This window comes from Motacilla alba, chromosome 1, assembly GCF_015832195.1.
Source record: "Motacilla alba alba isolate MOTALB_02 chromosome 1, Motacilla_alba_V1.0_pri, whole genome shotgun sequence".
In the NCBI taxonomy this organism is placed as follows: domain Eukaryota; kingdom Metazoa; phylum Chordata; class Aves; order Passeriformes; family Motacillidae; genus Motacilla; species Motacilla alba.
In genome coordinates, this window is record NC_052016.1 from 8,265,488 (window position 1) to 8,291,026 (window position 25,539).

The following is a 25,539-nucleotide window of genomic DNA, read 5'->3' on the forward strand; positions in this document are numbered from 1 at the left end:
TCAAAACCAATCCTTTGTCAGCATGACAGTATTGTAAAAGTAATAATGTCTCAGGGTTCTTCCTTTCCTCACAGTAATTTTACCTCATTGCTTAGGAATTAATTTAGCTCCTCTCCTGCTCTGCACAATAATGGTCTGTGCATTGCTGCACAAATTTAATGCCAGGTGTTTGCAATAGGCCTAGGGGTTTCACACATGTCCCTAGAAGGGACAATGAAAAATTCTGCGAGTAAAAACCCCAAAAGAGAGAGTGATGTGAAGAACAGAGTGAGAGATCCAGCTCCTCCTCCTTCCCCTCTGCAGCAGGGGAAAAGCGAAGTAGAGACCTTGATTAACCTCTTCTATTTTGTAGCCTGAAGTCTTTATTTTGAATGCTGTGCAATCACTATTTACCAACCTTCCCTTAATTCTGCACCAAAGAGGAAGAAGCAAACAAGGGACTTGTCAAGTTGTCTTCCCTAAAAAGACTTCACATATAGCCTGAGGGTGTCACTCTGTGTGTTTGCCTTCACTCCAGGGAATGACATAGCCTGAAACTTCTGCTCTTTCTGTTTTGTTTACAAAATAAGTGATTCCAAGCTGAGAGAGCAGGAAAGGGAATAGATATGAGCCCGGGAAAAACACGTCACTGAGACTCCAATGACTGGCAGAGCCTTCTAGGTCCTTGCTTTACACTGTAACTCTCAATGCAATTCCCTGCTCCAGTACTTCCTCATGCTGACTTGCAGTCATCACGAGAGACCCATGTGCTGTATTAAAAAAAATCCATGTCTGGTCCAGATGCTGCTTGCCACACCAGTCTTGGCTTGAAGGCAAGCAGCACCAGCACAAAACAGGCCAGAATGTCTGCACACTGCTGTGTTACTGTAGAAGAGACACCACCAGCAACATGTCCTAAGAACAGACAGAAATTTCATCTCAGTAAGGAGTCAGTAGTTTCCAGAAGAGCTGGACTAAAGCTGCAACAGCATAACATCCCATGTATAAAGGCAGAGGTAAAATTAACCTGCCTTTGCATAGGACTGAGGGAGAGGGAGCCCAGATGGCATCCTTTGGGCAGTGTACCAGCTTTATCATCTGCTAATGTGGCACTGGAACACAACCACCATCCCTTTGCGAGGCTTCTGTTCCCAGGGCTGCAGATCCGCTTCGTTTACACGCGCTGGTGATAGCCCAGGGTGACTTTTCTCTGCCTGGAGAGAGGGACTCCACCAGCTATTTCCCGCTCAAGAAAATATCTCGGAAGATGTGAGAAGAGGGACGGCAGTGTCTCCTGTGCCCGTCTCGCTCGGGTCGGTGGTTCAGCAGCCCCGCGGTGCCACCCGCTGGCAGCGCCGGCCCCGCACCGCTCCCGGGGGAAGGAGCCGAAATCCTGCTCAGTCCGTCCCGGCCCTTCCCTCCGTATGCCTCTGCCCCCGTGCCTCCTTTCCTGCTGCATCCCTGCTCAAAACCACTTTCCTGCTTTTCCCTTTCTCTTTCAGCGCTGGGCTGTCAAATCCTGTTTCTAATTAGCAGATCCTGATGAGAGTCTGGGAAAGGACTTCCAGAGCTCCCTAGCTCGCTTCGTTCTTCCCAGCAGGACCTGCTGCAGCTGTATTAGTCCTGACACACGTTTGCACCCCCATTCCACAACCAGAAATAAAGGAGGTGCCTCCCAGCCCGCTAGAGCTGCGGTAGCTCATGCCCATGGTATAAGTATAACTCCACATCCACAGAGGTATTCCAGCATCCCCATTCACACCCAGAAACAGCCCCCAGGTGTGAACACCTCAGTGCCCAAACCCTGCAACACAGGGCAACAACACAGGTCTTCACAATGCTGCAGTTTTTCTCGTGAAATACAAAGGAGTGCTGTGACAATTCTTTGGCTGATTTTTCTCCCTCCCAATCCTCAGTGTGGAGGTGTGGGGGTGACCCAGCTCTGTCAGCAGATGATTGTCCACAAACAGACACCTGACAGACACAGCCTTGGTTTTATGTTCATTTCCAGTAATACCAACAGAGGAAACACTGAGGAATGATGTCATATTTAATGGATGTGTCTAAGCAAGATAACATGATACAATAAATTATGGCACCAAGGATGAGGTTTTTGCTTTAAAATTATCCTTTAGCTAGATTACTAAAAGAGAGTTCATCCTTGTGCCAAGATTCAGCATGAGGCCTATATGCTGCTAAATCATACCTAAATTGCCTCTTATTATAGAATTACACTGTTCCAGCCACACAATTGCTGGATTTATATGTTTCACTTCCTTCATTTGTCTTGATAAATCTTTTTTACTTCTGGATTTATTCTGATAACTTGGATACTTGCCTGAGACTATCTCACAAATCCCTATCAGGCTTAAGTTGCACTCAAGAGAAGTTTGGAAGCATCCATCCATCTCTTTGGGAAACTCAATGAAGACACAAGTGTCTGATAATTTGTGTGTCCATAATTTAGGCTTTGAACTTGGATTCATTTCTTCCAGGTTAAATTACCACTGTGTGAGTAGTTATCAAAGCCTCCTGTTGTAAGACATTTTACAGCAGTTTATTCATATACACAACCCCCTCCCTCCTGGCACTTTTAGCACTTCCAAAGAAATCACTATGAAAAACAAAATTTCAATGAGTGGGTTAGATTAGGGACTACAATTTCCACAATATTATTTATTCATTTGATTTCTTGTATTTATGACTTCAGTTTTGATGGTTTAATCATATTCTGCTATTTTTACTGCTCAGGCTTTCTGGGGAGCAGCAATAGGCTGGAGGTACTTCATTTCTTTCTCAGCTGGATTTAGAGATCCTCACACAGTCTTCTGCCAAAGCTTGAGGAGCTGTGTCCACCTTGATCAAAATCACATCTTTTGACTGCTAATTACAGTGACTTATGACACTTCCTTTTGTATTAAGGGACACAACGCCATCTCACTGAGTCTTTTGCTACCTGGCAGGGACAATCTGCCAAATCATACTCCAATCCTGTGTCAGTATTTTTTTCTCCCCATACAAATACACTCCTACACATGCTATAATTTCATTTAGCTTTCCATTACACTAGAACTTCTTTTGAATGAGTGATACACTTAAGACTATAAACAGTTTGTTGGTTTTAATTTTAGATCTCCCATGAGTAAAATTTCCCTTTCCCTAGTGTTTTTTCTTTTCTTTTATTGCTTGAAGAGACAACTGCTGTGGTGCCCTGGGAAGAGCAGTGATGTAAGGGTTATTAAGATAGCAGCTTAAACACATAAGCCCTTGACTGCTAAAGGACACTGCAGGGCAAGTGATCAATAGCTGATGGCTCATGGATTCCTGCTTGGTGCCCTTGGAGGCTTCCACTGCATTTTGGGCCAATGGTAAATTAAAGTGAAGAGTCAGCTGTCATCGGCATTTGAGTTGTCTGATGAGTTAATGCTACAGCACTCTGCAGCCCTCCCTGAATTTGCCTTACCATCAATCCTCAAGGCACAACACCCACATCCTTGCTGTGCCCCAGAGTTCATGGCTAGGCAGAAGTAATTTTTCACCTGGTACATTCCCACCTGTCTCCTGTAAAGTTTCCCCTTTTCCTTTCCTCTGAATCTGAAGCAGCTTGGTTCATTTCTGATCCACACAGCCAAATCACCATGAACAAGGCTTAGCACAGGCAGTGTCCCACGTTTCTCCAATCAATTATCTTTTATCTTTCTGTAAAGAACAGAAAGGCTTTTCCAGCACATCACATCTTTTCAGCTGATGAAGAAAACAAGATCAAAGCAGGAACCATCCAGCAACCATGTGGTTTAAAAAACTACATGACATATTGCATGGTCCATTGCTTTTCTTCCCATTCATAAGGAAGGTGGAATTGTGTAAGCAAACTGCACAGAAGATGTCAGTAGTAACATTTCTGTTCTGACCATTAGCACTTTGCCTATTTGTGCTCAGATGCAGAATCAGACTAATGTGTGTACTGCAACACCTATCATACAGAAAACACACATATAATTACATATTTCTATATTTATATGTATTACATATATAAAAATACATATAATACACATATAATTAAGACTGCTGGTATCGAAATAGTCAAACAAAAAAGATAGATAATGTTTTTTTTTAACATGGTACAATGTCCTAGATCAGAATGACCTTCACAGTTTCTGCCTCACTGTGCCTGGATTCCTTTCTGGGGTTTTCACTATGTCTCTCCAAGAGCATCAGTGGAGAAATCTGGGCTTACCCTCAATGCAACATGTTTGTGAGTTGCCACCACACATATTTCCATAGGTTTGCAGTGACTTGTTTTTTTTTCAGAAAATACTTTTCTTTCTCCTGTTTGGTATTTTTTATTTTTGTTGCTTAAAAATAAGAAGGGCAGGGAAACCCACAATAAACATGATGAAAAAAGTTTAAACACCTAATTATTGTGTTTTTGTAGGACTGTCTTACTTTCCTTGTAGCTCCAAAGTTGAAGCTCCTTCTTTTAAAAACTCCATGTCCCCTCTGTTTTTTTTAAATGACACCTGGATGTTTTGAGTTACTGCGCCACCCATCATTATTAAAATATTTTAAATGGCAATGAAGTATTGATGCATTCCATTAGTTTAGCCCTTTTCATTGTCAAGAATGCTTGTCTCCAAAACAGCAACCCTACTGAAAAAGCTGCCTGAGCATTTCATGGTGCCTTGTTTCTCCATTTCTGTTTAAAATTAAAATTAAAATTAATTAAAATTAAAATTAAAATTAAAATTAAAATTAAAATTAAAATTAAAATTAAAATTAAAATTAAAATTAAAATTAAAATTAAAATTCTGCTGCCCCATGAAGCAGCAGAGAGGGAGGAGGAGTAGCCAGGACACCCATTCTGAAGAATGTAACTGGTGCTGTGAGGGCCAGCAAAGGCAGAACTGAAGCAATCACAAGCACCTCTCTTCTGTTTGCTGTCAAGTCCAGCACACAACTTACTCCATTTACAAGAGCTGCAAATCCATGCATAAACACACCAAAATGCAATGCTGGCACCCTGTCTGTAAGGTGCTGGCCTATGGTTTTTGACATTTACTTCCCACTCTAGAAGGCAGATGTGAATTAATCTTCACTTTGACTACCTCTGGCATCGCTCTCCATCTAAATCTGCTTCTGATCATGTTAGAGAAAGCGTCTGTGGCTGATTAAAGCTCTGTACTGACAGGGCACATTAATCAGATGAAACAAGTAGCTGATGAGAGACATTTCAGAAGTTAAAATATGTAACACTTACCTGCTGTCATTCTGTGTGCTCTGTCAAAATAGGAATTTCAGCAATTATGAACATGAAGGCACATTCCCTAGTTAAGACAGGCTGTTCCTAGTTCATTAAATCAATCAGGCCTCACCTCGAGGGCCAAAAAGTTACAACTGTGATGTTATTCCAGAAGGATCTCAGTAAGCAACATCCAACAAATTAGCATCCATCCTCTGCTTAGATGTGTTTTCCCATTAATGCTAGTCTGTGATTAGAAGCCTTTCCACACATATGCATTCACATCCGAATTTCCCACCTGAAAGGCAAAATCTTCATACCTGAATACAGACATTCACCATTTCCATAAAACTTTATTTTAGTGGCAAGAGGTTTTCCTTATAACTGCATGTAATAATTTAAAAAAAAAAAAAAGGATAGAACTGTCCTTTTTATCCTTTTTTTTCAGGATATGAAGTAGTTCGTTCAGAGCAGAAATTCAGTAAGCTTTCATATTCGTCATTTTGAAACACTTACCTTGGGTGACCCCAAGACCTAGAAGTTTTATGATACATTTTTTTTCTTGGTCGGTAGGAAATTACATAATCTTTAATACCTCTACCTTTTCAAGTCTTCTGTCTCTGGTAAATCAAACTTAGCATCCCTGCCATATTACTCTATGTTCATGTTTCTGTGATGATTCTCAAGTGAGTTGAGGCACTCACCACAACTTCATTTTAAAATACAAGATTATGATGACATCTGGCTTGCAAACATCTGAGTTCAAAACACTGTTTTCTTTGCTACTTAAGACCTTCAAATAGGTAAAAAGTGATAGGAAATGGTTCATTGTTTTGGGCTAGATATTATCAGCTACTCTGGGGAAAAAGTAAAGGAACTACTTGTAAATGAAAAAGAATTTTTTTTTAATTAAAATTACAGTTTCAACAGTCCCAAGTATCCACCAATTCTGTTATAGGGAGTGCAGCTCTTACTAGCACACAGTAGTGTCAATCACCACCAGGACTTCTAAAAATCTTTTCTCAATGCTCATGTAAGCAATGTGCACACAACTTGTTACAATGTATCTAATTACATCCATACTTTTAAAAAAATGTGTCTATTTTATCTATTTAAATTTAGAAACACATGGGTTGCAAAGTTTTTGTGCATTCCTATCCCTCCACAAAAGTCCTCAATACTGCTTTTGCTAGATACTGCCAGGGTCAGATATAAGTATATGGTAAACCCAGATGATTTAAAACAAGTGTGCAGAAAAGAAGTTAAAATATTCTTTAAAAGGTAATTATTTCCTCTCAATTCTCAATGTAAACCAGTAAATATTCTCACACTGACAATGAGTAAGCTATACTAATCTTGTTCCATACAACACTGGCCTCTTAAACTGCCCCCCTCTTACAAAATGTTCTTCTAAACAGCAATGGAAGCGTGGGGGTAAAGAGCTCCTAAATCAATCACAGATTAATTCTTCTGTCAGGTCTTCTTGCAAACATTTCTGCTGCTATGTGGTGACAGATGACAGTGTGCTCTGTTACCTTTACTTCAGATTTCTTGAAAGCAGCACACTAAGAACTGACACCAACACAACTTGAGGGATAGTTTCAACATTTTAATTGGTGCTGTTTTACAAGTATAAAAGAAAACCCATGTGTGAGATCTTGTATACTCTTATACACACAAATAACCCTTGCTGAGCCACCCTTGGTGTGACTCAGGACTACTCAAAAGAGTAGAGTTTTCAGCAGTAGCCCTAAACCCTTCCATGGAACACACAGGCCCCTCTAACATTCATAGAGGAGAGTAAAAGCACAGTGAACTTGCAGCAAGAGATCACTCATTCATACACAGACAGACTTTGTACTCATACTCTCATGTCTCATGTCTTCTCCATGCAGCCACTGGGTGCACTGATAACAACACCCTCCAGACTGTCATTATCTGGAGAAAAACTGCCTCTCCCAGCTTTACAGCACACTTCAGAAAAAGCAGCTGCTCCCTTCAAGCCCTGGTCTGACACAGCATCGGTGTGTCTCCGACTCCCTCCCGCACTGCTCCACCAGCAGTGGCAGCACAGCTGGATAAACCACCCTGGGCCATGGTGACACCAGGCACTGCACAGGCAACAGCCCCTCGTGCTGGAGGAGTGTTTGAAATGTATTTGGTTATTCTGCACAACTAAGGCAAAACCATAGGACAGTAATAGAACCCATATAAACTATTTTTTCCCCTCTCGTAATAGTGATTTAAATATTCAGCTCCCTATGCATGCACTTCAGGAGACTGGTATAAAAATAAGAAGTAATACGACACACACTCTAAATATGCATATACAGTCTTCTGTGAGGTTTAATGGTACTCACTGTGTATTCATCCTGGGCTCCTGGCTCTGTAACTCTCCTACATTTGCCTTCACTGCAGCACCAACATTTCACTGCAGCACCAACCTGGCTGAGGTTTGTGAAGCTTTCACTGTTTCCAAATGGCACAATCACAACTGCACCACCACTTACAGTGTCCAAACTCCGCTTTAAGCTCTCTCTTTAGACATGAACTACTCCTACATATGAAGCTACTTCTTAAATTTTCCCCCAAAGGCTAACGTTTCTGACCGGGGTACATCTGTAGATAGGCAGCCACTGTAATTCCCTGATTATTGATGTTAATGAGTGTCCAGTTATAAAGACAGATACTCAGTTTTAGCTAAGAACATCAGAAAATTTGAGCCTGTGGGCTGAACTCCACAGGTTTGAAAGAAAAGGTTACATTCTCCCTTGCTCCTTTAACTCTCTACTGAAAAAGAAAAAGCAACAATCTTTTACATTGAGAAAAGCACAGAGAAATTCTACACTGTACTTTTACATACAAAGGTCCAGAGAAACACAGTCGTGTCTTCAAGGAGTCACTTCACTATTCTATTCTCCTCTCCTCAGAGAAATTAGAATGGAGGTGTTTGGTGTCTTCCCCAGATATGAGGTACATTTCCATGGCAAAATCAGGCCAAAAATCCCATTACCACCCACTAATAATTTAATGACATCTACATACACATAGCATACATAGACACATACTAAGCAAAATTAAAACATAACTCCATAATAAAACTGAAATATGAAGACATTCATTTACACTGTAGTAAAGAAAAAAATAAAAGCAGGTTATGTCTTTGAAGCACTGCAGGTGACATATTTCATTAAAAATGACCCCAGACCTGAGTTTGAGACATTTCTAAAACAATTATGCTGATGTCATCCCTATTAACAGCTTCACATCCTGCACGAAGACAGAATGGAGGCTAAGCTTCAAGCACTGGGAGATGCTTTGGTCATCAATTACTTGTTTCCATGAGCAGCTATAATGTGTAACACTCAAAAAAAATGTTAGGAAGGTGCTAAGCAAACAAAGTGCAAAATGCTTTCACTTAATTTGTGAAAATACATATGGGTCCATGTATTTACACTAAATTCTTATGTGTTCATCTGCTAAAGCTTTCTCAGAAACTTGCAAAATACAGAAGCACTTTTATTTGTGGTGATGTATTGCTGAGAACAAAAAGTCAGTTACTTCCATTTTCTCTTTCAGACTTCAGTATCAGGGTCGTGATACTTCTGAGGTAAAGAAGTCAGAGGGTTTTGAATAAATGCTATTAAACTAATCATAACAAATCACAGCTCAAAAAGAAGGAACCAGTGTCTTCTATCCAAGTACAAAAAGTCAATGAGCTGCCTACTTGGTGCACTGCCAAACCCCTGATGATCAGGGTAGTGCTCATCTCTCTAACTGCAGCCATCTAAAAGTCAGATGGATAGTCAGAACTAATTGTGAAGGCATCTGGTTAACACTGAGTAACAGGTCTCCAGAGAGTGACTCATATCACCTACATTTTGAGATGGGGTGAGTCACTCGCTGGAGATGTGCACTGGAGAGCACCGACATGACTGGTACACACTGTCTGCCCAGCCTCTAGATATTCATACAAAGTGAACACCACCCTGACACCAGAACATCACAAAGTATTAATGAAATAATAACGAAAGAAAAATGAGCTGTTCCAGAACATCACAATTAATGTGTTAAATTTACTTCCCTTACTAACAAGCAGTAAACATGAAGGGTGAAACAGTGCAAAGCCAATAACCCCTCTGTCCACCCTCAGTCACAGTCACATTTTTGTGACAGTGCTGGCTAATTGGCTGTTTCATGGCAACCCAGACTACAGCACATTGTGCAAGTCCAATTCTTTGACCGCTGAGAGTAGTATTATCTTATTACACTGATTAGAGTGTAAAACAGTCTGCAATTTCATCAAAGCAGACCACAGCTACAGTCCATACATAGTCCAGGTCTAAGCTCTGTTTCCATGCTAGGTGGCATGCCATGGGACATCCTATCTGAAATAAAATTCATTGCCTTCCATCCTCAGACTTCCTGAGTAAGGTGAGCATCAGGACAGTTTCTGAATGATGTCTCCAATAATGACTTAAAATAAGCATGTGACAATAAACCTATGTGCAAAAAGGCTCTGAAATAGAAACCTACAAACAACGATTGCTCTCCGTACACAAACACAAATACTCATACACTGGTCTCCACAACAAACAGGCATGTCAGCCATCATGCAGTGCTACATCTGCAAGAAAGAAATCCTACCCACAAGACACAATGTCTAAGATACACAATGTTCCCAGCAGGTGATCTGCCACCTTCCAAAGGCACCTACTTGCTTCCAGTTGTACTAGGCATTGGAAGAAACACTTTGATGAATATTCCTGTTTTGAGAATCTATTGTCTTGCTACTGCCCCGTGCTTCATCAGTATTTTCAGGAGATTTCATCACAACCTTGCCTGTCAGTAGAGTGGATTTGTGATGCTGGCAAATAAAGTAGAGGATATTGAAACAGGACAGCAAAGCTTCAGTAATGCTGGAGGAGAAAAGTTTTTTGCACGGGTGACAGAACTGGTAGAACACCAACATGAAGAAGATGCCCATGCAGTAACCTATCAGGAGCTGCAGGAACAACATTGGGGCACAGACATAGAGGTAGAAGTCTGTTCTGAAAATGTACCACATCAGCAGGAGGAAGGCGTTCTCCATCAGCCGCACGATGTAGTACACGGTCATGCGGTACCAGTTCTGGGACTTGCTAATCAAGTCAGGGTCGCTGAGCTCCACCTGCGCTGCCGACCAGCAGAACATGTTAATGCCAGCATACAGGAATGTGAGAAGGCACAGGACGATGGTAGTGCCCACCCTGCTCAATTCCTTCTCTATGTTCTCAGGAAATGGCGACTTGCTGAGCCAGAAGAGAATCCATGGGTAGAAGAAGAAACCTAAGAAATTCAATAGCACGACGAAGAAAACCCAGATTTGAAGGACTGAACCAAAAAGCACCAGCACCGTGACCCGCGTGGCGATCTCAAAGCTCCTCCACATGAATATGCAGAGGTAGGCAGCAGGTTTCACATGGACATTGTAATCGTCATACTTTATCTTAATGGCCAGGATGTTGCAGCGTAAGGCGCCGTAAACGATCGACAGGAGAGAGAGCACCATAAAAATACCTACAAAGAGAGAAGACAAATCAGGACCTTCAGCTTAGCAGCAGACATTGCATCGGGGGAGTGCAGGTGCAGTCATTGTCAGTGCACTCCTGGGGATTCCCAGCAGGGTGTAACACCACGGGATCCATTCACAGCCCAAACTTGTGTGAAGGAAATGAATTCTACCCTATACTCTAATCCTACCTCCTATTTTGGTCCCTGTTTGATACTTATTCAGGAAGCTGGTAAGAAAGAGAAGGCAGTTATAAGTGTCTGTCCCTCCTACCCCTCCCTGCCCAGGGCTGTTCATACACAGGCTGTCCTTGGTAATTTCACAGCTCATTACAGTATCCAACTTGCTCCCAAACTCCTACAGTACTCCACAAGGCCCAGGGGTGCTACTCCCTTTCCATACAGATGAAAAACTGCAAAATAGAAGCTGAAACTTTGGAGTAACTTGGACATGCAGATAACTTGGTGCTTGTGAAGTTCTGTGTCGAAGCAAATCACAAAAAAGGTATGTGGTACAGCTCAACGTTGAAAGCTGAAGGAATTTAAACCCAGCACTGTCCCCATTGTCTCTGGCTGTGTAGAGAGATATTTACTCACCTGCATGCACTGTGTTTTCCTATACATCAATTTTCTTTGTACATTAATCTGCATCATGCATTAAAAAAAACCCACTCCTATTAAAATATCTTTAAACTCAGATCAATTTTCAGTACCTCCCACCTACCCAGGATCCCTGAAAGGAAGGTTTCACATTTAAATTCTGCAGAAAGTGAAGGCAGAGACCAGATGTTACCTGGCACTGCAGGAGGGCGTCCTGTCTCGCCGTATTAAGGAGGTACAAATGTACATGAATACTGGACACAGAAAACAAACAAAGTGCTAGCTGCCCACAGGTTTTTTTTGTATTTCCATGCACAATTATATAAATATTTACTCACAATTTTTACTAACAAGCTGAATAGCTGATATTGCCTCAGATAAAATAATTACTGTTTGGAATTCCTGATATGTCAATTACATTTGCAATGCTTAGCAACCAGTGTTTTCTGCAGCCTTTAATTAGTTTGTGTGCCAATATCCTACACATAAACATTTGTATCCTACAAATAAACTGGATTCCCTGTTTTGCTATAGCAATCCTTTGGGAGAAACAAGTGTATTTTAAGACCTCTAACAACTTTCTAAGAGAATTTTCTCTATCATTTCAGCTAATCTCTTTTCCATTATGACCCACAAACACCTCTGGATTACTTTAGAAAATAATTAAGTCTTTAAATCTAATTTTCCAAGGCACTCAGTAAGGTGAAAAGCATTTATCATTTTATATGGTAATTTTGTACATGCCAGTTTGGTGGTGCATATATTCTCTGAAAATGTTTATGTTGAAATTGTTTGTAGGTAGTCAGTAGTTTTTACATCTTTCTTACAGCACTGAATAATGTCTCTGATAATGACTTAAAATAACCATGTGACAATAAACTTATGTGCAAAAGACACATAGAGCTGGGCATTTTTAATTGTTATGCCTTAGAAAAACATCAGCTGAAAGCAGAAGAGCAGGTGAGTCCAGTCAAGATATTGCTTGATGTCCTATGACTTTTTACAAAATCTTTCCTGTAGTTTTGAGCTGTGAAAGAACATAAATTCCAGCAGCTAATGAAGCAAAAGAATGTTCTCAGAGTTGAAGGAACATAAAGATGTACCCACCAAGGACTGAGTGCTGCTGTGCTGGAACTCTGCTTGCTTTCTGCTTTGACAAGCTGAAACATTGATCTTATTCCACATTTTCACTTTAGGGAATCTATATTAATCTCAAACCTATCTTATAAACTCAAGCTTTCAAAAGAGGCATTTCTCCATTGATAGAAAATAAGTCATGCTGACTCTGGTTTAATACACCAGTCCACTCCTACTCCTTTCCTAAAAGCTCATCATTGTCACCAAACCTTCAGTTCTAACATAGTTTTTAACTCTGTGAGAAAGATGGTTTGAAGCAACAACAAAGGGAAATACCAGAGAGTGACACTGTTGCTTTTACTAGTCCTGAGCAGGCAAAGAAATGTAAATTTAAAAGGCCAAGTATTTTCCCCTGGAACACTTCCAAATCCTCCAACAGTCCTTATAAAGGTGGCATGTCTCTTCTTCCTTCCTCTTTGTAAAAGGCTTTTTCTGACAAATCAGAGGTGGACCCTCACAGAGTCATCCAGGGAGGCACTGATTTGCTTTGTTGTGTTTTGTTTTTACATCTGAAGTCCTTTCAAGACCTGGGCCTTCCCACTTCAAGAACTGCTAAGACAGCGAATTCTGCTCTAGATGAGCTACCTCACAAGTACCACGGAAATCTATTCTAGATACTATAGTTACATGTATACAAAATAGAACTAGGACTCAAATTAGGCTAACACATCTGGGTTTCCAATGTTGTATTACATCCAACACTTCTACATTTTTCATGCTGAACAGTCACCATAGCTTTATGTTGCTCATCACTAACCTCAAGAGTTGGTCCTGCTTTTACAGGTTGTCTTGATCTTACATTCTTGGCACATTGTGAAATGACAGTTTGGAGAATGCCAGACTGGCAAGACCCAAATAATCCAGAAGAAAACATCCAGAGAAATTAATGAATGCCATGAAACGCACAAGAAATTTGCAGTGTGGCTCTGGCTGACAGAAGGGCTAGGCAAGGATGCATGCTCTTTTCAGAAGGGTTCAAGCCAACACTGGAAGCAATAAGGAGTTTCAAACAGATTTGAAAAGGACATGCCATACCCCCAGCACAATGGCAAACAGCTTCAGGTTCTCAGGTGATACTGACCTCATTACCCCTGAACAAGCAGAATTTACACAGAATGACAGGGTATTTAGGAATCCAGAAAAATAACAGACCGATGAGGAGACAAGACAAAACAAGTGGAAATCAAAATACAAGACAGTAATAGTTATAACAGATGCAAATGGAGAGGAGCCTGAAATTTGGAGGACCAGTGTCAAAGAACAGGGAAGCTGAAGACATCTGAAGTGTGGAATAAGAACTGGGCTGGCTGGATGCAGAGATTGCAGAAGGTTTCAGTGTATCAGCAGCTAAGATACACACAACTAGAATATGGCTAGGACTCTTGTTTTTCTGATGAAGGAGCTCTCACAGACATTGGCACCATTCCTAACACCTTTTTTTAATTTGCATTTCTGCATTTTAGAATGACATCTGTATGGAGATGCTCCTGGCAAGCATGAAAGAACTGCTGCATTTGAAAGAGGCTTTACCAAACTCTCTGGGGAGCCAGCTTATCTCTGATCATTTCACCCAAGGAATGACACTTATCAGTTTGTGATTACAACTTATCTCAGCAGAGATAAGCTAGAAGCAATAGAGCATTACAAAGTATTATTAAATATGCAATTCTGTGATCATCTAGAACACAGGACTTATCTTTGAAAATCATGACAGTAAGGTCAAAACCAGTAATAAAAGAAAGACAATAAAAGGTGACGTTTCTCAAGTAAATGCCATCTTCAGCAAAGTGACTGGAGATTTTGCTAATTGCACTGTTCAGCAAAGGATTTAATCACATTGTCCCCATCCCACATCACAAGTGCCACGGTTATTTGAAGGACCTACCTTAGTTATGAAGAATTCAGGGACTCGAAGGAATAATGTCTTACTCAGGAAATGGAAGGAGTAATGTCTTCCAAGAAACTACTGCTATGATGTTCCGGTTTTGGCTGGGGTAGAGTTAATTTTTTTTTTCTAGTAGCTGATACAGTGCTGAGTTTGGATTCAGTATAAGAATAATGTTGATAACACACTGTTTAAATTGTTGCCCAGCAGTGCTTTAAGTCAAGGACTTTTCAATTTCCCATGCTCTGCCAGTGAAGAAGTACACAAGCTGTGAAGAAGCACAGCCAGAACAGATGACCCAAACTATCCAGAGGGATATTCCATGCCACTGGTATCATACTCAGTGTATTAACTGGGGAGAGTCATCTGGGAGGAGCCAATCGATGCTGGGGGATGGTTTGTGCATCACTTGTCTTTCTTGGGCTTTATTCTTTTCCCTCTCTCTCCCTCCACCCCTCTCACTCCTCTCAGCCCCTTCATTACTACTACTATTATTATTATTGGTATTACTAATATTATTATTATTTATTATATTTTACTTTATTTCAATAATTAACTTGCACTTAGCCTCAGCCTCTCTATCTGTGAAGGTGGTAAAGATCCTCTCATGGCCTTAGAGATACAACATGTGCTGTTTAGCGTTTCAGTGGAAATGCACCTTCAAGTTCACAGAGGTGCCAAAGTCCTTTCTCACACTGAAAAGCTGTTTGTCCCATGACCAGCTGGAGATGGTTCTCCATTTAGCAGTGAGCCAGAAAATCAAGGAATGGAAGCAAGATGCAGAGTTCCACAGTAAGAGAGATGCATCCTGATAAGTCCATGTTGTGTTTGGTGAAGGCTTAACAGCTTGGGTCCAGAGATGAGATGACCAGAGTTGCATAGCAACTTACTGAGCCTTTTGGTTCCAGAATCAGAGCATGGCACAAGTAAAGACAGTTCGTGTTCTCAGTTCATATTTAAAATTGCATTCCTAAAAGTATGTCTTCCCTGAGGCAGCATGACAAAACATGCTCTGCAGTGTACTCCAATGAATTTTCCAGAAAGTTTTGCTCAAAAAACAAAATGGAACAGAGGTAATTTCCTAAATTCTTCATGAAGACAGCTCGGTCCCACCAGCTGCCTCCCTCTCATACCATAATGGTCACTTTATCAAATCAGTGTTTTTACAGCAGCCCAAGTGTGCTACAGAAGGTGTCATAGTCTAAAACATGACAATATAAACTTGAAAGCAACATCACCATCAAAAGCTATCAGGGAGATGAAACCCATTGCAGAAATCTTGGTTCTTGTGCAAGGCAGCTATAACTGACTGCCCTCCCACCCAAACACCAAAAAGGTCATAGCAACAGCTCCACCTACTTCTGGCAACCGTGACCTCCTGCTGCAGGACACAGATGTAGAGCTGGAGCGTGAGCTGGGGCGCTGAGCCGAGGAACGCCTGGATGACAGAGGCCCTGCTGAACGCAGACCTGTGTGTGCGCAGCTTGCCTTCAGCCTGCCCCACTTCCTTCTCTATTTCTTCTGAGTACCCATCTTTGGGCATCTGCCTCTTCTTTGTGATGCTGACATAGGGATCTTCAACTCTGCCAGCACGGAAGTAAATATAAAAGGCTTCCACACACCTACAGCAAACAAGGAGATAGAGTAACAGGGAAAAAGGAAAGAATGAAAGGTCTCCCCACTTCCTGGTATTCTAAGCAGTCACATACTAAGTCCTAAGCCGTTTTTTTCATAGAGCAAAGCCTGTAGGTAAACTTGGAATACGACAGATTTCATTCTTTAAAACAGAAATTACATGTTACTAGAGGGCAGGAACCTGGCAGTGCCCTTTGGGCTGCTTGTAGTACTGAGACTTGAGTCTCAGACTGAGACTCCTCAGACTGAGAAGGTTTAATTATGTTCTATGAGCTGCCCTCGCTCTCTGGTGTCCCAATAAAGTCCTTAAACTGCTCATTCACTATAAGGCTGCCAAACCCAGGACCCAAATTGGAAGTGTGTTTCTTAAGATTCTCATGTCTTTTTCTTCTTGTTATTGATACATCTGTGATATGCTAATGGAACATGGCAATAAACCCACTTTTCATACCTTTGCCTTAAAACATCTGAAGGGAGAATCTCAGGGTACAAGCAGGTGCATACACCCCCAAACTTTACCAAGCAATGGTTCAAAACACAGTAACATGCCAGACCAGTGAAAAGGAGGAGTTTTGAGCCTCACAAACCTTGAAGTCAATTTTTTTTTTTAAGGCACAAAAATAGGAGCTTTAGTTCTTAAGTGGGCTTACCTTTATTGTACTGTTAAAGAAATATTAATTATAATCTGGCAAAAAATATTCTAACAAAGAAGATGCAGTGTTTCCAGTTGCTGCAGCTCTTCATACTTTAAACGCAGTGGGAGCCAAACCCTCTTGTTTATACAGGTCTAACTTACTGCCAACTAACTCCCAAGGAACAAACTGGTGCCAGCACATACACTTCTACTCATAAATTACATATTGTTACACTATTTGCTGCCTTCACCCACGCACAGAGACAAATCCATACATTTGGGAGAGAACAGAAAAGGTTGTATCCAGAAAACGCTGCAGCAACAAGGACAATCTGGCTTCTGCAGTATAAAAGAAGATAACAGCCCTGGAGAGATATCTGCAAGGAAAGGCCATCTTCCGCAACTTCCTTCCAATGATTGTTTTTTAACTGGCTAAAACTGTATGAAAACTGGTTCCTAGTTTTCATAAAGTTTACTCATGAAGAGTAGTTCTCTTCTAAGAGAACTGCTTGAGTATGAAGGTGTCAAGGGCAAGCTTGGGCATCATGCAGGACCCAAAACACATCAGGAAATATTCACCCTTGTCTAGGAAATAATAACAAGCAAGGAACAGGTGAAATCACAAGATGAGCGGGAAGGGAGAAGGAAAAAAAACTACTTCTGTTTATTTTAATAAACTTTACTTCATTTTTTCCTCTAATTGGACCACTAGCAAGTTTCAAACACTCTAGATGAATAGTACTATTCCGGATTCACTAGGCTTCAGCTATCATTATGACTAAAGCTATTCAACATTCCTGCTGCTCTGAATGCTCCATTCACAGAGGTGACTTTCTGTCTTCCCCTCGTTAATCTTTTCACTTCCTGTCAATCTTGTTCCACATGAAAGAATCCATACAGCCAAAAATAAAGTGTGAAAAATTAATAAAGCACTGTGTCTTTATGATGCCAGCATAGATTCTAAAACCAACAAATGGATTTTATTCCAAAAAGAAAGATCCCAGACCATTTTTGTCTCATTTAGTATTCACAGCCATGCATTCACCCTGAGCTGAGGGCAAGTCTGAGCATAATATGGAAAACTGGATTTCAGCATCAGGCTCTGAACTCTTGCTCTGTGTGATTAGAAGAAGATATAGTCTAGGGACCCATCTAAAAAATATGTAGCGATCCCATTAAAGAGATCAGATTTATGAGACTACTGATAATAGCAAACATTATAACCAACCAAACCCCGAGTTTTGGAGCAAGCATTTGATTTTTATTTATTAGCTGGGTATTAAGCAGCAGTATATTGTTTGTGATGGAGATTTTTTGTCCATACAGAAAAGCAAACATGATGTGAAATGGTCTGATGAGCAAACCTCGGAGCTCAATGGGGCTTTTACCACTACAACAGAGTAATAAAAAATGCTATATGCAAGCTTTCAGATTACATCGATAATGATGCCCATTTTCTCCCAGGCCCTGCCAGTCTCATGCAAGAGTGTTTCTGGAAGTCAAGCCTTCTGGGACAAATAACAAATGCGCTCAGGATTCCAGCTGGTGCCACTGCCCAAGCAACTGCTTCCAGCAGGAGCAGACTGGCATCTGCCGCAGTTAGAGAGAACAAGCACCAATCCAAAAGTTTAAGGAATAGAGTGTGGGAGGGGCACTCAAATGACCATGCAGGTGAGAAGGGTCCAGAACTGGGATGAAGAATCAATGCAGATCATGCTGCTGTGTCAGACTGTGACTTGCCTATGAAGTACATGCTGAGGGGTTGGGTATCTTGTCTTTAAATGAACTACCTGGCTCGCTCCTTTTTAGCATGAAATACAACTAAGAGACGATGCAAGAAGGGGATTGCTTCATGGCAGCTTTCCCCCATGTTACAAGCTCCTGCAGCATGGTGAATTCAACAGAAGCTCTCACTGCTGCTCTGCTCCAGAGGGACAAGAGTGAAAGATCCCAACTTCTGCACAATCCATCTCCTGCAATGATGTTTAGGGCCACTTCAAGAGCCCTTCACATGGTGTCAAGAGCAGAAGGCAAGCAGCTGGCTGTGTCCTCTGCATGTAAGGCACTGACAACCACAGCACAAAGCTCTGAAGGAACTAAAATTGCTCTGAGGAAAAAGAGCGAGATCTACCTTCTACAGTGAAAGTTAAGAGGTAAGAAAAGGATGGTGCTGCTATCTCCCCTGCTGCCATATCTTGGCAGAAAGAAGAGCCACACTTTTCCAGGGATCCTGACGATGCCCACAAAGAGTGATTCAGCCCCAACACATTTGTCTTCTACACAGTAAGTAGGAGGAATAATCCTACCCTTATGTACTTGCTGAGAGTGAGCACCTTATTCCCTCTTTTAATCATGGATGCGTGGGACTGGAACACAGGCAAAATAATGGTGGTGTGAAGAGGGAGAAGGCAATGAAAACAGGGAACTTTCCACACCCAACCAGCACTCCAAGAACAAATGGCTATTTGAGACCTATCCATACACACCCTCTGTAAAAGTAGAAGTAGATTTCTCTGACACATAATTTTCACTAATTCCTTCTCTTTAGAGAAGTATGCAAAAGACTTATCAGTCCTGCAGATATACTTACCTCCATCAGGCAAAGATCTGCTCCTCACTCATTGTTCTACCTTTTACCTGCACTGATTTCCTGTTCACCTCACCATGGACACCTAACACATCTGCTCAAGAATAAAGGAAAGAAAATAGCCTGAAGGGAGTCTAAACATATTCTTCCCATCTGGAAAAGAGGGAGGCACATCAAGAGCTGTTAAGTTTAAAGCTAGGAGGATCTCCTGCAGTGAGGACTGCCGATGAAGTCCTACAAGGAAGGGAAGTTTTCAGACCTGTTCTATTTTGAACTTTTAAGCAGGTCATTAGCAAAGAGAGACTACTCACAGGGGACAAGGTTTCTGCACAACGTCACTGAAACAGTATCTGCACCATTAGAGCTTATTAGATTTCAAACTGCAGAATTAGATGTCCAAAACATGATTGTAAAAAAATTGGAGGTTTTGTTTTTTCTTTTTTTTTTTTTTTTTTTTTTACTTCCTGCAGCTCACACAATCAAACTTTGGCCAAAACAGCAGGTCCTCTGGCAGTTTGATGCAAGTTTCCTCCTGCATCTGCTGTGCTGCTGTCTACATAGTACATGTAATTGTTTCTCCTTATGTCTTGAGAAACAAAGCCTGATCCCCTAAAAAAAAATAAAAGTTTACTGTTTATATCCTTGTCCTATTATAACCTGAGGAAAACAGTCATTAGTGTTCTATATAGGGGGCCTGTTATCTTTATCTGAGATTTGTTTTGCAAGAGCTCATCCTTCTGCTGACCCAGCCCTCCCCTGATTGCATTTCCTCACACGAAACAAGTTGGGCTTGCACTGCACTAACAGAGCACCAGGGAACAGAGTTCCAAAGATACCCGCAGCCACTCAAACTTCCCTCTCCATGAAGTTGGTAGCAGAAGGAAGCACTGGCAGGTTCACACCAGTTGGTTTTGATGATGCCAGTTCCGTACAGTCTTCAGTAAATCAGGTGGGAGACATCCCTGCATCCAGCAGACTCACGGTCCCAGCACCACCAACATCCCCAGTGTGTGACTGTAAGCCCCAACTGGCCAAGTCAGTTTGTTGGAAATCTGCACTTCAGCTCTTGACCTTTTTATTACTTGAAGAATTGAAAAGGGCAAGCAAGTTAACAGGGGGTTCTCTGGTGCCTATCATGAAGGGTAAGGACAAAAGGAGGCTCAGGGGGAACATTATCACACCCTGCAATTCCTTGAAGAGGTTGTAGTGAAGCAGGGATCAGTCTCTTCTTCCAAGATAACAAGAGGCAGGACAAGAAGAAATGGCCGAAAGTTGGTCCAGGGGAAGTTCAGGTGGATATTAGTAAAGATTTTTTCACTGAAAGGGCAGTCAGGCATTGGAATAAGCTGCCCAGGGAAGTGGTGTCATCATGTAATCACCATGCTTAGGAATGGTCAAAAGGCACGTGGTGTTCATGGACACGGTTTAGTGGTGAACAAAGTGGTGCTGGGTTTCAGTTGAACTCACTATCTTAGAGGTCTTTTCCAACCTAAACAATTCCCTGATTCTCTGAGGGGTTATTTACACTTAGAAGAAATCCTTAAGTGTAGATGAGTACACCAGCAAAACTACATCTAGTAATTATGTATTGTAGTTGTAGCAGTGCTTAAAATCTCAAGGTGACCTCGGTGCTACAAGTGCCACCCAAATGATGGGAACAAAGAGACAGGCTCTAGCACAGGAGCAGCCTGAGCCAAAAAGCTCATCATGACCTTCCCTAGAGAAAAAAGTAATGAACCTCTCATAGACACTGACTACTGCTTTGAGTAATTTTTTCTGTTATAATTTACTTGGTCTGGTAAAATAATTTCCTTTAAAAAAAAAAAAAAAAACCAAACCCAAACCCAAACCTACCCGAATAAATCTTTTAAGCATCCAGACAAGTGCATTCATAAGGAGTGGCATTGACCTGAAATGCTGCAGGAATCCCCACGATGCCCAAAAACCTGCAGTCACTTTGTTCTAGCCAAGTCTCTGCAGAATCTCTGGCATGCCTGCATCCGAAGGATCACAGCCAGGCCACGAAGAGGAGTAGGAATTTTGCTGTACAAATTGCTCTGAATTTATAGAGAAACTCCTAGGGAGTGGGAGAAGAAATTTAAAAAGGGTACATGAACAGGACCGAAAGTCCTCTCTGGGAAGAGGGATGCTACCTAATTTTAGTCCTTCCAGTGGCAGCAGCAGGACAGCGAGTGCCTCCCGAACAGGTGGAGTGTGGGTGTTTGGGGAAGGTGGTGGCATGCAAGAAGGTTCTATGAGAGAAAGTACTTTTTTTCCATCACTCAGATGATTCAAAATAGGCTGAATCATTTGGCTTGCAAGGCTAAATACCCTCCTTCCCTGCCAAGATATTCCCAAACCATTCCCCAAATCTAAAAGAGTTTTTTTTTTAGGGAAAAAAAGGAAGGGGAAAAAAAAATCCAGATTTTAAGATGATGAAGAAAAACTCACACAACACATATGGGCTGATGGTAAAGCAGTGCACTGATATCTGAGTATTTAAGTCTGAACAGAGAAATCCTGACTATGCTGTATCAAACAGAGATAGTCAAAAAGTTGTTGTGAAGTTTCTTTTAAAGCCAGCCAAAGCTGCCAGCTCTCTGTTGCAGCAAGTCATCACACACACCCTCAAGGTTCTTAAACGTTTCATTCCCCTGCCACAAGCAGACAGAGCCTGGGGAGGCTCCACTGTCTGTGTCCCATTTGACCTAATTTGGCCCAGCCCTCCCTAAGCAGCCCTGTGGAGGCACAAGAGTCCCAGCAGGAAGGATGGAGCCAGGCTTCACACGAGGGAAGCAGATGACTGAGAGCAGCAGGATTCTCTGGAGCAAAGGAGCAGGGGTTTGCCTACATGGATGGAGTAAAATGCCTGCAAGGACAATGGTCCTTTTCAGCTTACAAAAGTAAAAGCCACAGTGCAGTGATGATACAACCAAAATATACTTTGCCTACCAGCAATCACCCAAACCTTGTGTATATGCCAGTCCACACACGATAGAAAGCCTCCTGTACAAAGCAGGGAAAGGGAAGGTATCTTTTGTGTGCTGAAAACACAACAACATTTACAGTGCAGAGCTATATCTGACAGGAATCAACCAGTTTCCTCTTCTGAAAGACACAGCAATCTTTAGTTGCAGGAAGGCAAGGAAGGAAAAAAAACCCAAACCCCAAAACCCTTTACTGTCTGTTCAGATCACTTTGCCTTCCCAGACATTTGTGCTGTGTCCTACAAAGAGACACATTTCCCTAGAAGTAAAGAGAGCTTGGTTTGTATTAAACTTTTAATTTGTAGAGTCCTTCCAGCCTTTAGCAGAAAATAAGTTTTTCAGGTAGTATGAATGTACTACACTATTCAATTAGTAATCATCATTCCAGTTATCCTGGGTTTAGAGAGAGGTCAGCATACATCACCTTGTCATGCCTAAATGACACCATGGGGACTACGGCATCACTTGTGTCACTTGTGCTGTTGGCACAGCACAAGTATGCTGCAGCACATCCAGAACATCTCAAAGCTCCTGGAAATGCTAAGTTTGTAAATCTTTGAGAAAGGAAAAAGTGCAGAGTCAGCAACACACTAGAGGAGAGGAGAAGGCTTCCATATGCTTACTAGTTTTACAGCAGCAGCTGCAGCTGGAAGTTCACCAGAGAGCAGTTGTTCTGGACAAGATAAGATTTGTGTTGCAAACTGAAAACTTGATGTTGAGAAAGAAACAGAAAGTCAAGTAACGCTTGGTGGTTGAGGTCAAAATATAAATCTATGTGTCTTTCGTATAATTAAAAAGAAAAACCTTCAATTTCTTCTTTTTGCTCAAATCCTTTGTTTGCTTCCTCACATATTCTGGCTTGACACTAGATTCTTTCCTCATCTTACCACAACAAATTGATTTAGAATAACAAAAGTCATGTACTTAATTTTTGATAGTTTCTTTCTCTTTGGTTCCTCTCTTATTTTCCAAAAATGGGGAAGCATTTTGTTCTTAGCTTTTAGAAAACCAGAGCTCTTTCAGAATTGTTAAGCCACAACTTAAACATCTTTAAAATATTAACAAAGCAAGCAAAATATCCATGCATAGTTATAGAGGTAGTCTGTGTTTTTTAAGTGTAAGATATTTTGTAACATCCAAACCAGTCACCTTTCCTTAGTGTGAACAAATCTTTCTTTAACACACCATTCAGGAATTTCAAAAAGTTGGTGATACTTCTGCTTGCCTCTACTACATACACACTGCATTTAATTCCCTTTCTTTTTAAATAAAAAATTATTATAAATTTAAAATTAATGCCCCCCAGAAACATTTTGTATTGGAGTTGCACACTGCTGTAACTTTTTTTTTTTCCCTACAGGTATTTTCAGTGAGACATTGAACTGGAATAGAAAAAATCTCCAAAGCAATTTGAGGCAGTAAGCTCACGTTTGGAAGGCAAAGACAGACTAGAGCACCACTGATGTTCCAAGACGCACGGATGGGATGGGTACTATCGTTGTTCTTCACTCGTAACCGAGCGAAGAATCTCCCGTTCTCTCTTGGAAGCGATCTGAGAGCAAAGCGCTGCGGATGAGGCAGCAGCGAACAGACACGACCATCTGCAAGAAGCCACGGGGATGGGAACCCAGCGCAGAGCGGGACGCGGAGGGGCTCCCGCGGCTCCCCGCTGCCCGGCAGGGCTGAGCCCCTTTCCCCGGGGTACCCGCAGGTTTGTGCCCGAGGCATTCCCAGAGGACCGCTCCTCCCGCGGCTGCGGCAGGACAGCTCCCGGCGGAGCGGAGCGGGAGCGGCCCCGCCCGCGCCGCACAAAGGCCGGGGGGCTCCGGGCGCCCCCGGGCTCGGCCCCGGCCCCGGCCGTGGAGGCGGCGCGGACTCACCGACCTGACGAGCGGCCCCAGCTGCAGCAGGTGCAGCAGCAGCACCAGCGGGCGGTCGCGGCTCACGTCGCGGTGGATGAAGACCAGGCTGAGCTGCACCAGCGCGCAGGGAAAGAGGGCGAAGAGCAGCGTCAGCGTTTGCCACATGCGGTCCCCCGTGTCGTGGTACCCCGCGCTCAGGCACAGCGCGGCCGCCGTCTCGGACACGAAGAGGACGAGGGAGATGAGGACGGAGCCCGGGAATTTCATCGCAGCGGCCGCCCCAGCCCGGCCCGCCCAGCCGCCGCCGCCGCGCACCGGGGCCCAGTCCCCGGCAGAGGGAGCGCCGCGCCCGCCGCCGGCCCGCGGCCTCTGCAGCCTGCGGCTGGATCCGCGCCGGGGCTCGATCCTGGCCGCGCTTGGATCCTGCCCGGCTCCGGATCCTGGCCGGGGCTGGACCCTGGCTGGGCTGGAAGCGGGGGAAGGTTCCCCGGCGGTGCACGGGGAGCTGCCCCTCATCGTGTCTCCTTCACCGTCAGACACAGGGCTGAGCTGGGGGCTGGTGGGAAGGGGTGAGCGGGTGCCCCTCAGGGCGCTTGTCAGGCTGGGGGGATCACCCAGCCACGGGATCGCTTAGGCTGGAGAAGAACCACACCGTGGCACGAGTGTCACGTCCAGGCTCTGCTGAAACACCTCCAGGGACAGTGATTCCACCACTTCCCTAGGCAGCCCGTTCCAATGTCTAATCATCCTTTCTGTGAAGAAATTCCTCCTAATGTCCAACCTAAACCTGCCCTGGTGGAGCTTAAGATCATGTCCTTTAGTCCTATCAGTGTTCGCCTGTGAGAAGAGACTGACCCCCACCTGGCTACACCCTCCTGTCAGGGACTTGTAGAGAGTGATAAAATAGAGATCTGAAAGGAAAAGGCAAGGACAAAGTGTGTACCAGGAAGACAATAACCCTGTGCAAGAATAAAGGCTGAGAGATGATTTAATTAATAAACAAACAAACAAACCTCACAACACAACCAAAAAAACAAAGGCAGAAAAGGAGTTGTGAGTGCCGGAGAGGCTCTTCTGATGCACCCAGCTCAGACTCCCTGATCAGGGCAGTGTGGCAGTGTCAGAGGCGCCCTTTTAGCTCTTTGCCAGGTAGCTCTCTTCTTGCTTGCCAGACCTTTTCCTTCAAAGGTTCTCTGGGCCACAGAACCCTAAGCTCTGCTGTGACACCAGCTGTTGACCTGCAGCATTTGCCTGCTGTCCCTGGGCCTTTCCTCCTCACCAGCAGGATCCTTTCTCCCTCGCCACCAAAATTCTGGAGTCCTTCTGGAGATATGTACGGTCACCCCAGCAGTATCACCAATGCTTGCATGGAAGAGCAGCACGAGGCCACAGCCTGAGGAAAAGACAAGCCTTTGTAATCCCTCCATGAAATCCTGAACCTGAG

At 42.8% G+C, this 25,539-nt stretch overlaps 1 protein-coding gene across 1 annotated transcript; it reads right to left on the reverse strand.

The window, feature by feature from the left end:
* Nucleotides 1-6,814: 6,814 nt before the first annotated feature.
* Nucleotides 6,815-25,317, reverse strand: XK (X-linked Kx blood group). Its single transcript, XM_038140186.1, has 3 exons — nucleotides 24,118-25,317; nucleotides 15,750-16,012; nucleotides 6,815-10,777 (listed from the first exon to the last, which is right to left on the reverse strand). Exons 1-3 carry the CDS (start codon nucleotides 24,609-24,611, stop codon nucleotides 9,951-9,953), a joined length of 1,584 nt encoding a protein of 527 aa, XP_037996114.1. The 5' UTR covers nucleotides 24,612-25,317; the 3' UTR covers nucleotides 6,815-9,950.
* Between the last annotated feature and the right edge of the window lie 222 nt (nucleotides 25,318-25,539).